A 14,910-nucleotide genomic window follows, 5' to 3' on the forward strand; every position below is an offset into this window, starting at 1 on the left:
GTGAAGTAGAGCAAGGCCAACCTTAATGTTCGGTACGATGTTTTCTATACATATGTGAGCAAATATATTGCTGTTTGAATGGACAATTAATGAATGAAAATTTCTATAAGAAAAAAAAAAAAAAAAAAAAAAGGAAAAACAAGACAATAGAATTTAATAATAAAAAAATTACCAAGAAAATGAGATTACAACTGACAAGGAACAGCATAAAAATTGTATAGACGGGTTAATCTCATTGTCAGTTATTAAGCAAAGTGATCGGCTTTAAGGTATCGCAGGCGTACATGATAAGTTTTTTTTTTTTGTATATACTTTTAATGAATAATTAAAGGAAATTTCGAAAGAGTTTGCATTTTCATTCCATTCTAAACACCTGGCCGTAGGTGGTTGGTCCAAAAAAAAAAAATAAAAAGTTGAATAAATAACAGCGTTATGCTTAAGTGTTTTTATAAGCAAGTAATTTTATTTACATTTATTATTTACTTGTGTGGGTGTTATAAAATTTTTTAATAATTTAATCCTGATAAGTTTAACAAAACAGACTTAAAAAAAATAAAAATTAAACGTATTTACAATGTATAAATTATTTTAAAGAATTTTGCACAGTTTTATTAAAAATTTTTTTTTATTTTAAATTTTATATTTACATATATTTTTATTTATTTATTTATTTTTTTTTTTAAACCAGTCTAAATATTTCACAAAAATGTGTGTCTGCAGTAATAAAAAAATCCTTTATCCTTTTTCCTCGTTTTCTTTTTTTTCTTTCTACATTGAAAATAATATTTATAAATATTGATAAACGTGGTTGCTAGCTTTTTGCTTTATTTTAAGTTTTGCGTCAATCGATTTTTTACAATTTATTGTTTAAAAAAAAAAAAAAAGATTTTTTTTTTTTAAAAGGTTTTGTACCTTTATCTCTTATTAAATGAAAAACTCAGTTTTCTGTAGCTATTGTTGTTGCCTCTGTGGTCTTTGTTTAGCAACAGTTGCATATCCTGTCGACCATTCTTGTATGTTAATGTTGCTAGTACTGCTGCTTTTACTAGTGCTACCCGAACGAAGGGCGTCCAACTAAAATCATAAATGTTGATATTCGCTCATATCGTAAATTGGCATCGATCCCATAACACTGTGCAAGTGCGAATAGGCTACGGCCGCCGAGAGTGGAGCCATTTGTGCGGTCACAGAATTGCTGGAACTTTTACTAGCTGATCCACTTACTGTTGGCACACCTACCAATTGAGCGCTTAACGTATGATCGACAACGTGTTGTGCGGCCGCTACTGCTGCAACACTATGATGCAAGGGTTGATGATGGGCGGCCGTATGATGACTACTGTTGCTGGGCGATAATTGTTGCGTTGATACTGCACCTAGTGGTTGTTGCGTTTGTTGTTGGTGTGGCTGGTGGTGATGATGATGATGATGATGATGATGATGAGAATTTGCCGGATGTTGCGGATGATGATGACTGTGGCTTGCATTAATGTTAGTACCGCTGCTGTTATTATCGTTATTGTTATTAGAGGCAGCGCCTCCACTGTGACTTTGCTGCATTAAAGCACCTTCCATTTCTGAATCACTAGATGAATCCAAATGCTGTTTATCCGAATTTCCACTAAGAATAAAAAGGAAAATACAAAATGATTAAATAGATTAAATAAGGTGTACAGGTAGAGTAAAAACACGAGATCAATTTTTTGAATATATTCTGCGAAGAAGTATTGGGAATTATTGAAACGACATATAACTTTTACTGCCCCAAAAAAATGTGGTATCCTTATTGTATTAAACGTAAATTAAAGGAACTTTAGGGAGGCGCCTAAGTATATTCAGCGTACAAAGCGGACAAGCGTCTATAAGATAAGTAGAATAGCAGAAATTATCGCCTTTAAAACGACACCGTGTACCTTCTCAATTTCCTTTACCATAAAATTTTTCCCGTATTTTCAATACATTTCTCACCAATGAAATTTGATCAAAAACACCCAACTCGAGGTGCACGAACAACGCTAAATAACTTTTGCCAAAACCGTGTAAGTTGATTTTTGAATATAATATTCTCGGTACTTTTTTGACAGCATTATTTTTTGAACAAATTTTTACCCCCATTTTCTGAAGAATTATCTTAATGTTGAAACCGAGAACCTTGAAACGAACGAAAAAAAAACCTATTGACTCATCACAAAACTACAACACCACCACCACAATATTCCATCATATCACACTTTAGCTGCTTTTTGTATACACACATATAGATATATATATATATATATATATTGGTTATGTCTCGTTCTTCTCTTCTTTTTTAGTTTTTGTTTAAGCAAAGATATCAAATTACAGTAAAACATTATGTTAATGGTAATAGTTGCAGCCACAGCAGCGGCAGCAACAGCAACAGCAACAACAACAACAAAAAACAACGCTAAAAACAAAAAAAAAACCTCAATAGCCGTTATAATTATCATAACAATAATGTGAGACGATATGGAGAAGAACAGCACATTAAATACAAATGCCGTAAACCATTTTTCACGTCTACAAAAACAGAAAATTTAAAAAAAAAAAAAACAAAATTAGTAGGCACCGTTTTTTGTTTTTTTTTTTTTTTATTGAAAGATTGCGGAACGCTGTGCGAATATTCGACATTTTCGTGTAGAACGGAGCGCTCCTTAGGGAAAGAAGACTTTAGAAGATGAACATGATTTGTGAAAATACATCTAAGAAAATTTAATTCACCTTAAATAAGTCGTAATTATTTACAAATTGTTGATGCCTAGTCCAGCAGTGAAACAACAATTTTTGGTTGGCACTGAAAGATCTTTTTTAAAGTAGTTGCAGTTTTAAGACTCGTTGCGTGCAGATTGATGTGTGTTATTGACATTCGTTAACACTGTCATTGCTATTTCTAACAGTCTAATCGATTAATATTCGAAGTAAGAGTGCTCTTGCATGTGTTGTTGCAAATTAAAAAAAGAAAAAAAAAGATGAAGGTAAGAAACGGTTTCATAATTGCGAACATTGAAGACAAACAAATGCTATTTGAACCCACGCGAACAATTTGTTATCTTTGTGCAATATGTTGTTCTTAGCCGTGAGCCAAGTTGTTGAGTGTTTTGGCCAAAGCAACGCCGTACGTTCCGTGAAGGTGAAGAATGTGACACTAATAGTGCGTGCCAATGTATTGTTCGCAAGCAAAAATAACATAAAGATTGAAAACGACTTTAGCGTGGATCTCCTAAACTCGACGAAAAAAGGACGTGAGTTAAACATTAATGTTGACAAACAAGCTACCAGCAATCAATTTGCACTTTTTCAGACCATTAATGATGATGGAGAAGCTGATGATAACAACAACGTTGTGCCAAAAGATCGATTTAATTACAAAAGTTTATAAGCCAATCGCGTTAGGCTTTTGTGGTAAAGACAGTTGAGCTTTATAGAAAGAGAACTAGTCAAGTGTTTAGGTTTTTGTAAAATAGGTTTTCATACATTTCAATTGACGCAAAAGCATGCTCATAGCACATGTACCTTAATAAAAATATGGAAGTGGTAGTAGTAGTAGTAGTGTAGTAAAGAAACTTTACCCAATACTATCTGTGCCGCTGATATTACATCAGAAGTGATGCCATATTATTAATTTTCCATATAGAGTAACCTGAGAAGCTCCAGCTGTGTTTTACATTGACCTGGATTCTAAATCAAAATCGTGGAAATCCTTAAAGCCGGGCATATTAATCACGCTTTAATTCCTGTTGAAGATCCTAGAAAAACTGTTGAAATGGCACTCTGCCGTAGGTGCCCACATCAAGCCCTATTGTAAGAGGTTGTATTGTCAATTGCTTAAAAGATTACACTGCCGAATATGCAGGAAAGCACTTCAAGCACGAGTAACACAAAACTATGCTTCGCGTATCAGTCGTGGAATTAATGATCCTTCTCAAGATTCGAACGATTTTCCACTAAACAATAATAATTCCTACACAAATCCAATGAATAAAGTCGAAGCTGTGTTAGCCAGAACTCCTCAATAAGACAACAATGCTAATCTCTAAGCTATGCAAATAAATTTAAGGAAATATATATGGAATGCAAATGGATTGGCAAAGCCTACAAGAGAAACAGAAACATCGTAATGACGTTTTCCTAATTTTGAAGTTCGTTTTACTGATTGAAGTTCCAAATTACAGGATATGATACTGTTTCATAGAAACATCCCGATAATAGGCCTCACAGTGGTTCGGCAATGGTTTCGGTTACATCTTTTTAAAATTTAGCCATTCCGGTTAACTGCGGTAAGCCACATCATTAAGCTGCGGGAGTTCAAATTAAATGTGACAATTTTGATCTTCTGATTTTCGTCCAAGGTATAATATCAAGTGTAACAAACAGAAAGTAAGAATAAGGTTCTATTATTATTAATACTAGAATTAAAGTGGACATAAAGAAACATCTGAACACAAAACGGGACTCTAGCTGATAAAAGACTCAAATAGCATAAAGTGTACATCAGCTTCAAACAAGCCAATCGCTTTTTTAAACCCTATTGTAATTTATCTTTCAACCTTTTTCTTCCAACAGTCTCGAGGACGGACTGAAAGATATCATATTTCTTGACAGTTCCTGTTAAATGGATATCCCTTTCAAAGCAAAAATGCTTCGGCCTAAAAATGGTGTCATGTTATTGACTTTGATTCAATTTTTTGAGTGAATCTTTTTCCAGATCAATGGGAAGGCGCTGAAATTATAATGGTATCTAATAAAAGAATGGCATTCAGTCTTACAGGCCAATAAGTCTTCAATCTAACTTTTTGAAAATCTTTGGAAAACTCTTCCTAAAGTTAGTAGTTCCCGAGTATCAATTTGCATTTCGCAACAAGCTTGGTCCCGCGGAGCAATGCCATCGAATCTTTAAAGAAGTAAGAAGTGTGTTCGAAAATAAACAGTGGCATTCAGCAAGCCTTTAATAGAAGTTGGCACCCAGGATTTCTTTTTATATTGGAAAAGAACCTTTCGCACGTAAAAACGAAGCTTCAAAGCTTTTTCAAAAACATCTTAATAGCATGAATAAGGTAGTCGAACACATGGAAAAATTTACACAGATCACATTTAATTTGTGACGTCGGCGTGTGTAGGTTGAATACGTTTTGTCTGTCTCCTTATAATAATGCTTGTCCGTAAAAGAGCAATAATTAATCTCTTCAACATAGCGGATGACCGCCAATCATTCTTTTTCTTTTCATAAACCTTTTTGCTATTGTTAGGTAGAAATTAATTAACAATAGCGAGAGAGAGAGATTAATGAAAACAAAAAGAGAGCAACAATGTTTGTCTGCATATTACAAGGGTGCGTGGAGAGAAAAACTGTCAGTCTACTTTGAGCGACCAAATCATCAACAAGTCGTTGATGGAAAGAAAAGGATTGTTAAGTGTATCACAGAACAAGAAGAAGAACAACAACAACGACATAAAAAAAGGCAGAGCTAACTTCATTGTACAAATAACATTTTTCTCAGTTTGTGTGCAGGGTTCTCGATAAATATAATATCAAAACAATATTTAATTTTGAAGTGGGATTGGTAATATATAATTTCTACTTTCATACCAATACACATACGGAATATATAAGGGTGTGAAAAACGAGACTTGTGTGTGCACGAGTAAAAGTTACGATTAAAATTCAGAAAGAAACGACAAAAAAGACGGTACGCAAAAGAAAGGAATTGTAACAGAGACCCCAATGTATTCATGTATATACGCCTATAGTTTCAAATATATAATAAAAATACATATACGTATATGTATGTATATATGTATATAAATATATATATGTATATAAATACATATATGTGAGAAAAAAGAAATTCTAATAATCAGAGGATATTTTTTGTACAATTTGGGACATAGGTTGTTTAAATGATATACCGGAACGTGGCCATAACCATCAAATCAAGGAAGAACAGATTATCTTTTAGTTTAGTGGCAATAAAAATAGCGAACAACGCACAACTGCACTAAAAGCACATTATCTAGTGAGAAGAAAGCCTGCAAGTACAAATTCATTTGGATAATCTGGATAATATACTGAAAGCGAGGATGACGAATACGAAAAATAAGAGAGAATTCCTTAAAAAAAAAAATGGCAAAACTATAAAAGCAAAAGTAAAATGTATTGAGCGTTTCCATTCTGTTCAACTCTACTACTAACGCGTTCACAATTATGACTAAGAGTGTTGTCGTGGAGAGAATTTTTTATCAATTCAAAGTGACATTGTACTATGTAAAATTTGATACAACTACATATGTATACAACTTACAACATTGGTTGGATAGCTGTAGAAGACAAACGAGATATGATGGAAGCGACAGGTTCTTGAGTATTTTATCACTTTATTTCATCTTTCTTTGTTTTGCAATTGATTGATATTATAAAATAAAACTCGAATGGAAATGTAAAAAGGTGGTGTGTAATTTTGAGCCAGAACTCGGAAAGGACAGCGGTGGAATGGGTAAGTACTAAATGGCGGATGAATGATCGATGACCTAATAGACGGACATGCATTCTAAACGGACAGACATATTATAGAGAAGGACTGGTGGAGGGACATAAGATAATCAACGGACGAAAATAGCGAATACTTAACAATCGATTTTTAATCAATCATTTTCTCCAACTTTTCAGTTTTTTTTTTACTTTTTTACATCAATTTTTGTACCGTCAATGAGCTAGCCAGGGTGTGCTAAAAAACCAAGCTCTACCAATTGACGCTACAACTTCCAAAAAGAAGATTGCTCTCTACTATCTTTTAAAGACCGACTATAGTCTTCTTGCTTGCTTTCGCTGAAGTTTTAGATGACCCTGTATACATAATATATAAATCCTCTGGCCGGTATCTGCTATGAATTGTAAGCTACAGTTTTGTTCTATAGTGAACATGTCTACAGACGTACCTCATCTATTTTCCCACCAAATTTTTTAATGGTCTGGACTACAGTTTTCTTCTTTTTACAGGTGGATCACGCGGGATTGGCGCCTAACTTTAAACTTTATCGGGAATCATCAATCATACATGTTCGCATTTTGCTATTTTTATTTTACTGACAGGACGGACTTATGGACAAACTTAAATCATCTGAGTATAAAATTTAGCTATTTTATGGGTTTTTTAACCCAGTAACAGAAGGCACAAGAAGAATAATAATAAGAGTAAGATTCCACACAGAAAGTCTAAAAAAAAATAAGATAAAATTATTAAAAGAACGAATTCTTATTCCTTTTTATTACTACGAGCACGAAAGCTTGCTTTTTGCTTCGTTAGTGAAACGTATACTAATATAAAGCTATGTACAAGAGTGACGTATATATGCGTTGATGACCTGTCGACCTGACCATGTGACGATCTATCTCGTTTAAAGCCAGGAAACAATGGATGTTTGCACCTCTTGGAGGGCTACAGTTCTTGATTAATCATGGTTTGCACCTCTCATCGGGCGGCAGCTCGCAAGTAGCGGTAGTTGGACGTGTCACCGTGTGTTCTCTCGCTTTTGATAACACATAACGGCAGTTTTTTGCGTCTGTGCGTTGTTATCTTTTGAAATGTCCAGCGTTATTTGAATACAACACAAACATTTGTTTGATTTTAACTATTAATCCAATCTAACAATATAAACTTTTGATTCCAATCAAACAAAATTAGTCGCCATATTCGACGTCAAATACCATCAACGCAATTGTCGTTAACGGTTGCTGGATAACGAGCACCATCAACTCAAAATAGAAAACCGCTAACGAATTAGCTCCATAACGGGAAACGTAAACCGAACCCCGGTCAAAGACGAGGTATAAAGCGAAGTACCTGGATTAGTAATAATATCAATCGACTTAATGCAATTCTGGAAAAGCATTTAGTTTTAATAAAATTTTCTTAAAAAATACTTAAAATCAAATAAAAGTATGATTAAAAATTCAACCACAAATGTTTACTTATTAAAAAAATAACTTTCTAAAAACTAATTGTGTTAATTTTAAACAAGTAAGAAAGTTATATTCGGCGGGCGGCGAATTTTATATATCCACCACTATATTTTTCGCATTCCCCTCTCCGAGTTCTTTTATTTGATACCCATATCGCTAGTAATATTAAGAAAAAAGTAACCGCGGTGTCTACCATATTTATTTTAAAATTAACCCATTTTTAGGCAGATAATATATCTTCATTTAGCAAGTGTACAAAATAGTTTTAAACATTCGTTCTTGTTTGCCTTACGCTAAATAACCATTAAACCTCAAAAAAAGTGAAAAAAATTTAATTTAAGTTTTCGTAAAGAGTAAAGTGTCTCGTCAAGCAAACGTGGAAAGTTTCAGCCTTCTAACTTCAATAATTTCCGAATAAAGAGCAAAAATCCAAAAATTTTTATTAGAAAAAACTGAGTTGCATTCAGTTTACGCTCCACTGCGGAATTCTGCTTTGATCAATTTAGTCCATTTTCAATACCCACCTGCGTGCAGAAATTTCCGATGTTTCTATTAAATTTGAAGTCGATATCTTTATTTTTACGGCAAGGAGAGTGCCAACAACACAAACCACACAAACCACACAGACCCAGAGACGGACAAACGTGGCTAAATCAACTAAGTATTTCACTATGATCAATAATATATATACTTTATAGGGTTTCTGAAGCTTCCTTTTGGGTGTTTTGCATATACTATGGGAAGAAACAAAGTGAACATATCGCCGCCTTAAAATGGTGGGTATAAAAAGATTCTGAATCCTTTTCTAAATAAAGCAAAAAAAAATTTATTTAAAAAATTTTATTGTTAATTTTATAATTAGAAAATTACTTGCTAAATGCATTTTCATTACGCGGTGAATATTCGAAAAATCGGTCATACCCCCAACGCTTGTAGTGGTGTAGGATATAACAATAAAAGAAAGCTATCAGCGCCATTCAATATTACTATGACTAAAGCCGAAAATAATTTTCTCGTATGATTCACGTTTATACCATATTATCCAGTTCAAAATGAATTTGTCTAGAGTTGTCTGAAACTTCGCAAAGTGTTGAAAGCTATTGTCAAAATGAATCATTAAAAATTCAAATTTATTGTGCTTGCCTTGAAATATTCCAAGAGAAAATCGGATGGTAGCTCGAATATTAACAAAAATATCACGTAGTTAACAAATAGCAAGTAACACACTATATAGAAAAAGAAAATGAGTCAGTTTTCAACAAATGTAGGAACTCTGATAAACCAAATAACGTTCGAAAAAAATTCACGTAAAAATCGCGTGAAGTCATTTAAGTAATAAATAATATATAATATATATATATGTATAGCTTCAAAGCACATGCTGCGAAAAAGGCGAACAAATATTTTCGGATGATTTTTTGAATGATTAATTCTTATTATTTGCCTTATAAGAAAGCCGTTCTTCCACCAAAACTCGCAGTAATGTTATCATTAATTGATAATTAACCTCTTAGTACATTCGTACCTACTCTAGTGATGTGCTCTAATATCACGACACACTACTTGTAATAATAACAAGTATATATTTTAACAATAGAATAAAAGGTGTAATGTCTTAACCTAACCTGGTACCTACAAGGGCTTAAGATAGACCCAACTTATAGTATACCGATCGGTTTATAATCATAATCTGAATTGATCTAAGCCTATCTATCCGTCGCAATATTGACACATTTTGATAAAATTTGGTACAATGAGATGTTTTGACCTAATGGGGGACACTATTGAGAACAAATCGAATCGATCTACGTTTTGGACCACATTCGAACACGATATTCTGAAAAGTCGTTATATGGAAAAATGTAATTTTCAAAATTTGCTAAAGTGGCTAAGTAGTAACATGTCTGGAGCAATTTTGCAACTCCCTCTCATATAACGAAAAACTAAAGTTTTCATGACGACAATTATACTATAATAGTAGTTTAACTTAAAAAATATTAATTGACTATATCTATCTATAAACTATCTATATATAAACTGCAAATGTCAATACACTTTTCTTTGTTATAGATGTTGACAAGGATTGTGTACACGTGTTATGAAATATTGTAATATTAGACCAGAGGTATTTACTTTAGAAATTTTTCTTTGCTATTTCCTTTGACGAGAGAGTTTATGCTCTCGATTACACACTCGGCTCAAAAGAAGGAAAAAATTTAGAGAACTGAGGACACGCCCACAATTCAACATAAGCTGGAAACACCTCCATAGCAAAATAATTGCACTCTTTGCTCATTATTCACGTCGTGAGTAATCAATGAAAATTTGCAACTTTATTCCGCAAGTGATCCTAGAATATCGGCACGAACTCAGTACACATAGCACATAGGGCATCGAAATTACGTTTTCTTTGTTTTTCAGCCACAGCCGAATATAAATTTTTTACTTGTAATTTTTTTATTTTAAATCATGTCTCATTATAAAGAATAAACCTTGTTTTTATGAAAAGCTATCCATTGTTTTCACTGTTGTGCATAGAAATACAGCGTTATAGAGTAACACGATATTTTTAGTGCTTTTTTCCTTTTTTTTTGTTTTTTTTTTTGTTTTCCTATTATATGGTCTTTTAAGCTTTTTCTATTGAGTCAAAGTAACTGTACTCGTGATATATAAATTATTTTGCTTCTATAAATAGGTCACATTTTGTGCAAACTCAACTAATACCAAGCTAATGTATGCTGTATGTTGAGAATAATGTATTTTTTACTTCTCGCAAACGTTACCTAAAGATATTAATGCGTTTTGGTCCCAATTGCACAGTTACGCAGTATTGGAAGCATATATTCATAAAGCAAATTATTGATCATATTTGTGGAATACCTTAGATAGATAGGTAAATTAAACTAAATATCTATAGCGTGATCTCCATGAAGGATTTCTATAAGCAATTTGTGGTCAGTGTAACATCAACTGAGAAACTCATAATCCAATGTACATAGTTATGCCTTTTGGCCTTCAGACTGTGATTTTACGATCCGTGGCCAAAGGGTGAGTTATGTGATATTCGCACTTCCATTTGGACTAACGTACAGAAGTGAACATCAGAGGTCGCATTCATGGAACATGAAATCCGTCTTTCTTTTCCGTGCTTGTCAACTGTTTGCAGAAAGTCTAGAAAGCTAAAACTGAATCTATGCACTTCTAATCGATGTCCGCATGATGACAGATTATGTTTTAATCTTAGCCACCATTTCAACGGAAAAAAAAAATATATTACAAGCCATAGTAGATACCGATCCGAGTGCAAACCAACGTTTATGAAGGCCATCCAAACTTTCAGTAAAGATATGTAGATGATCTATGTCCATAAAAATAGACCCCTTAAGAAATATATACAGGTGCGAAATAACATTTTTCTCAGGCCTTACCCCAGGGGTGGAAGACCGTGACACTCACATTGCCTTTAGATAGACCTGCCTTTTATTGAGAGAGCGTTCATGTCTGTTTACCCTCTGATGTCTTTTCATGTATTCTTGTGTTCTATTCCCAGATGGAAATTTTCATCTTATGTTCACTTTGTTCACTTTCAGTTTGTTTCACTGACTTGATTTGAGTTAAGAAAGACCGCGTTTGAAAATGCAGTTAAACAGGCTATTTTTACGATTATTCATTAGAAAAGTTCAATGAGAATATTTTTTTGACAATGCTGTTGAAAAATAGTATCTTCGAAAAAAGATTGAAGGAAAAGCTTACATGACACGGAACCATTTTTGTAACTTCTGTCTTACAAAAACTCTTCCAGAAAAGTATATATAGCAATAAGGTCTGATTTTCAGTATTTTATGATGAACATTGGTACAAAATGTTGTTTTGATGTATTTTAATAAAATGTAGTAAATATCGATTCCACAGTTCTATTTTTCCCAACCCTTTCCGTGTAAAGTCTCTCATGAAAAGTAAGGTCTGTAAATGTCAATGAGACCTAATTTTGCACAATTCATGGCGAAGAGCAGCGTAGAGAGGGAGAGAGAGAGGGAGAGAGGGACAGACAGAAAGAGAGAAAGACAAAGAGAAAGAGAGAGAGAGAGAGAGAGAGAGAGAGAGTGCCTCTGAGAAAGGTGCTACCATTTTTTTCTTTAATTTGGCTTACGTCCGTTCAAATATTTGGTGCCAGATACAAGTATTGTATAACAACTGTACAGATTACCTACGAAAAAAACCTTTTTCAAAACTCGTATATAATCTTAATATTTATTGCGGCGGAACGCAAGGAGAAACAAACATCCAGTATATCACTAATACCAAAAAGGTAAGAAAGTAATTTGAGCAAACACTATAAAAGTAATTGAATGATTTAGTCTGAAATCCACATCTATTCGCAAGCATCCGAGATAAATTACATAAGCGGGCCTGAAATCCACCCGAATTTGGGGGCATCTGAGAGTAAAATGTTTCTTGGCTAACTGTGCGTAACACGTTTCTCCAGCAATCGGGAAATTTAGTTGAAGACCAAGGTTGCCAAGCAGTTCCCCCATCCGATATTTGATGAGCGCTTAGAAACTTGTGTAATTCTATTATTATTACTATTATTATTATTTGCTAACTAATTCTAATTTCTCTGCATAGATACATATACAAATATAAAATTTCTTATTAGGAAGTGAAAGGAAACTAGCATACGCTTGCTTTTGACACATATTCTATCACATTTAATTTGCATACAATAATGATTGCAACAAATTATTAAAAAAAAAAAGAAGGGCAGCAAACACATCACATGACATAAAGTTCAATAAAAAAAACTAAACCATCATAAGCTATTTAAAAGCACTTGTTATACGAAACATTCGCTACTATGCACTTTTGCCCTCTCAGTTAGATGGCTATCAAAAGCTACTGCATAACATCTCTGTTCTATTATAATGAGAAAAACAAAAAACAAAAAAAACAGAAAAATATGAATTTTCTCACAATCATAAAACACAGAAATTACTTATGCTGCTTGTCTACTGAATCTCTAGACACTTTAACGACTTTAATTGCACAAAAAAAGGAGGTATGTCTGTGCGCGTGTGTCGTTATGTGAATACATACATATATTAATAAAAAACATGTGGTAAACATTTATTGTTTATAGCAAATTTTAGTTTACTTTTCAATTGAATATTCTTTAGCCTTGCTGGTGAAGATGCTTTAAAGGAAATGCTTGCTTCACTGAGTACGGCTTATGTGTGTCTTCTTCGTGAAAAAGAAATTTGCACATGAAGCCTTTAATCACCAAAGATCACCATTAATGTAAGTGTGTTTGATATTTATACACGTTTTTATCAACGTAACAGGAACTAGGTCTCTCTCTCTCTCTCTCTCTCTCTCTCTGTCTCTCTCTCTCTCTCTCTCGATACACGTACATATTGGACTGGAGAGAAAGTCCATGCGGTTCACTCATCGAAGCAACCATAATATCATCGATGATTTGCTTGAAAGAAAGTGAATTACAAGAATTTTTCCAATACCTATGCAATACATACCACAAGGGATAGCTCCATGGAGCTGAACATCACTATTGGCGAACACTTTTTGGATTGTTACATAATTTTGAGAGGATTTTTAGTAAAATGTAAGACAAAATATTTTATTCTAAGTGTTGGTCGTCGTTCGCCATTACTTTCCCCATTCTTTCTCGCAGTATGCACTACGTATAAATGTCTTTATGACATCCGCTGTATAAACTACGTATAAATGACTTTACATCTGCTCTTTTAAAACTATTCAATGAAAGGACTTATTTTTCATCACTCATCAAAATGAAAGGGACAGTCAAAAATGGCGAATGTTACGCACTAGTGATAAGCAAATGGACCAATCTCGCGTGGATATTGTAGGTGGGAGAGCTAATATTTTTAATATTTCTATTCTTCCTGGTGAGCTTCGAAATTAGTAACCAGGTCTTCTTTCTCACACTGAAAAATCATTCTTACGTCCGCATTTTTTTAAGATTATGCTATGGTTTCAGTTACTTTTGATCGTATGTAGTACAGAGCGTGAGAAGAGAAAAACAGATGTTCGGCTTCGCCTTTGGTATTGACGATTAGCCGGATATGCTTCCATCCTCGCCAACATGCAATTGTTTGGCATAAATTTCAAAATATTCCAGGCTTACAAAAACTACATTGCATACACTCTCGCGAGAACATATGCAAAATGGCGGAATGACTGAAGATAACCATTTAAGTCACGTTTCGGACAACCTGTTATATAGCATTAGTTCATGTCATATAGCACTACTTATGTTGGCAGTCCAACCAAATCTAAGGTGTTAACATCATTCGAAAGTGAAGATGTGAAAATCAAGCAAGGTTGAAAGTTGAAAATCAATCCTGCATTCCTTGGTGAATCTTAAAATAATTCAAAGCAACTCGGACTGTTACCTCTCAACGATCGCCATTGAAGTGCGACCTTAAATAAAAAATTTTCGTTCCGGTCGTTGCAAGTTTTTGTTAACTCGCGATAGATTTGGAGCATGTGAGCATGATCCTCCGTCATTTTGCGGATCTAAAATGATTGCAGCTCAACACACTTGATTCTTGCAAAACATTTTAAATGTGGCCAAGTTTTCAGTAATAAGTGTAATAGTAGTAGTAATAAAGACTTAAGGCTCAAGACATTGATACGTAAATATCTTATTCCTTGTGCGGAGAAAGAGGGGAACAAAAAAAAAAAATAATTATTTCAGAGTAAAAAATTGAAATGACTTTCTTTCCAACCTGTTAAGTACGCTGCGACACATATGTTTTTTGGTTGCCGATCTCTTTTCTGTGTCAGAATTTTTATGCTTGTCTGCTAAACTACAATTAACCATGATTGTCTTGAGATAAAGAAGAAGCTACACTTTGTAATCTTAAGAGACTGAAAAACCATAGAAACATATGTAT

General features: G+C 33.6%; 1 protein-coding gene across 1 annotated transcript; it reads right to left on the minus strand.

Annotated features, from left to right (window-relative positions):
• Positions 1-865: 865 nt before the first annotated feature.
• Positions 866-1,947, minus strand: LOC119643918 (transcription factor MafB-like). Its single transcript, XM_038043425.1, has one exon. The coding sequence runs from the start codon at positions 1,573-1,575 to the stop codon at positions 1,081-1,083; it is 495 nt and encodes a 164-aa protein (XP_037899353.1). The 5' UTR covers positions 1,576-1,947; the 3' UTR covers positions 866-1,080.
• Between the last annotated feature and the right edge of the window lie 12,963 nt (positions 1,948-14,910).

This window comes from Glossina fuscipes, unplaced genomic scaffold, assembly GCF_014805625.2.
Source record: "Glossina fuscipes isolate IAEA_lab_2018 unplaced genomic scaffold, Yale_Gfus_2 70005, whole genome shotgun sequence".
In the NCBI taxonomy this organism is placed as follows: domain Eukaryota; kingdom Metazoa; phylum Arthropoda; class Insecta; order Diptera; family Glossinidae; genus Glossina; species Glossina fuscipes.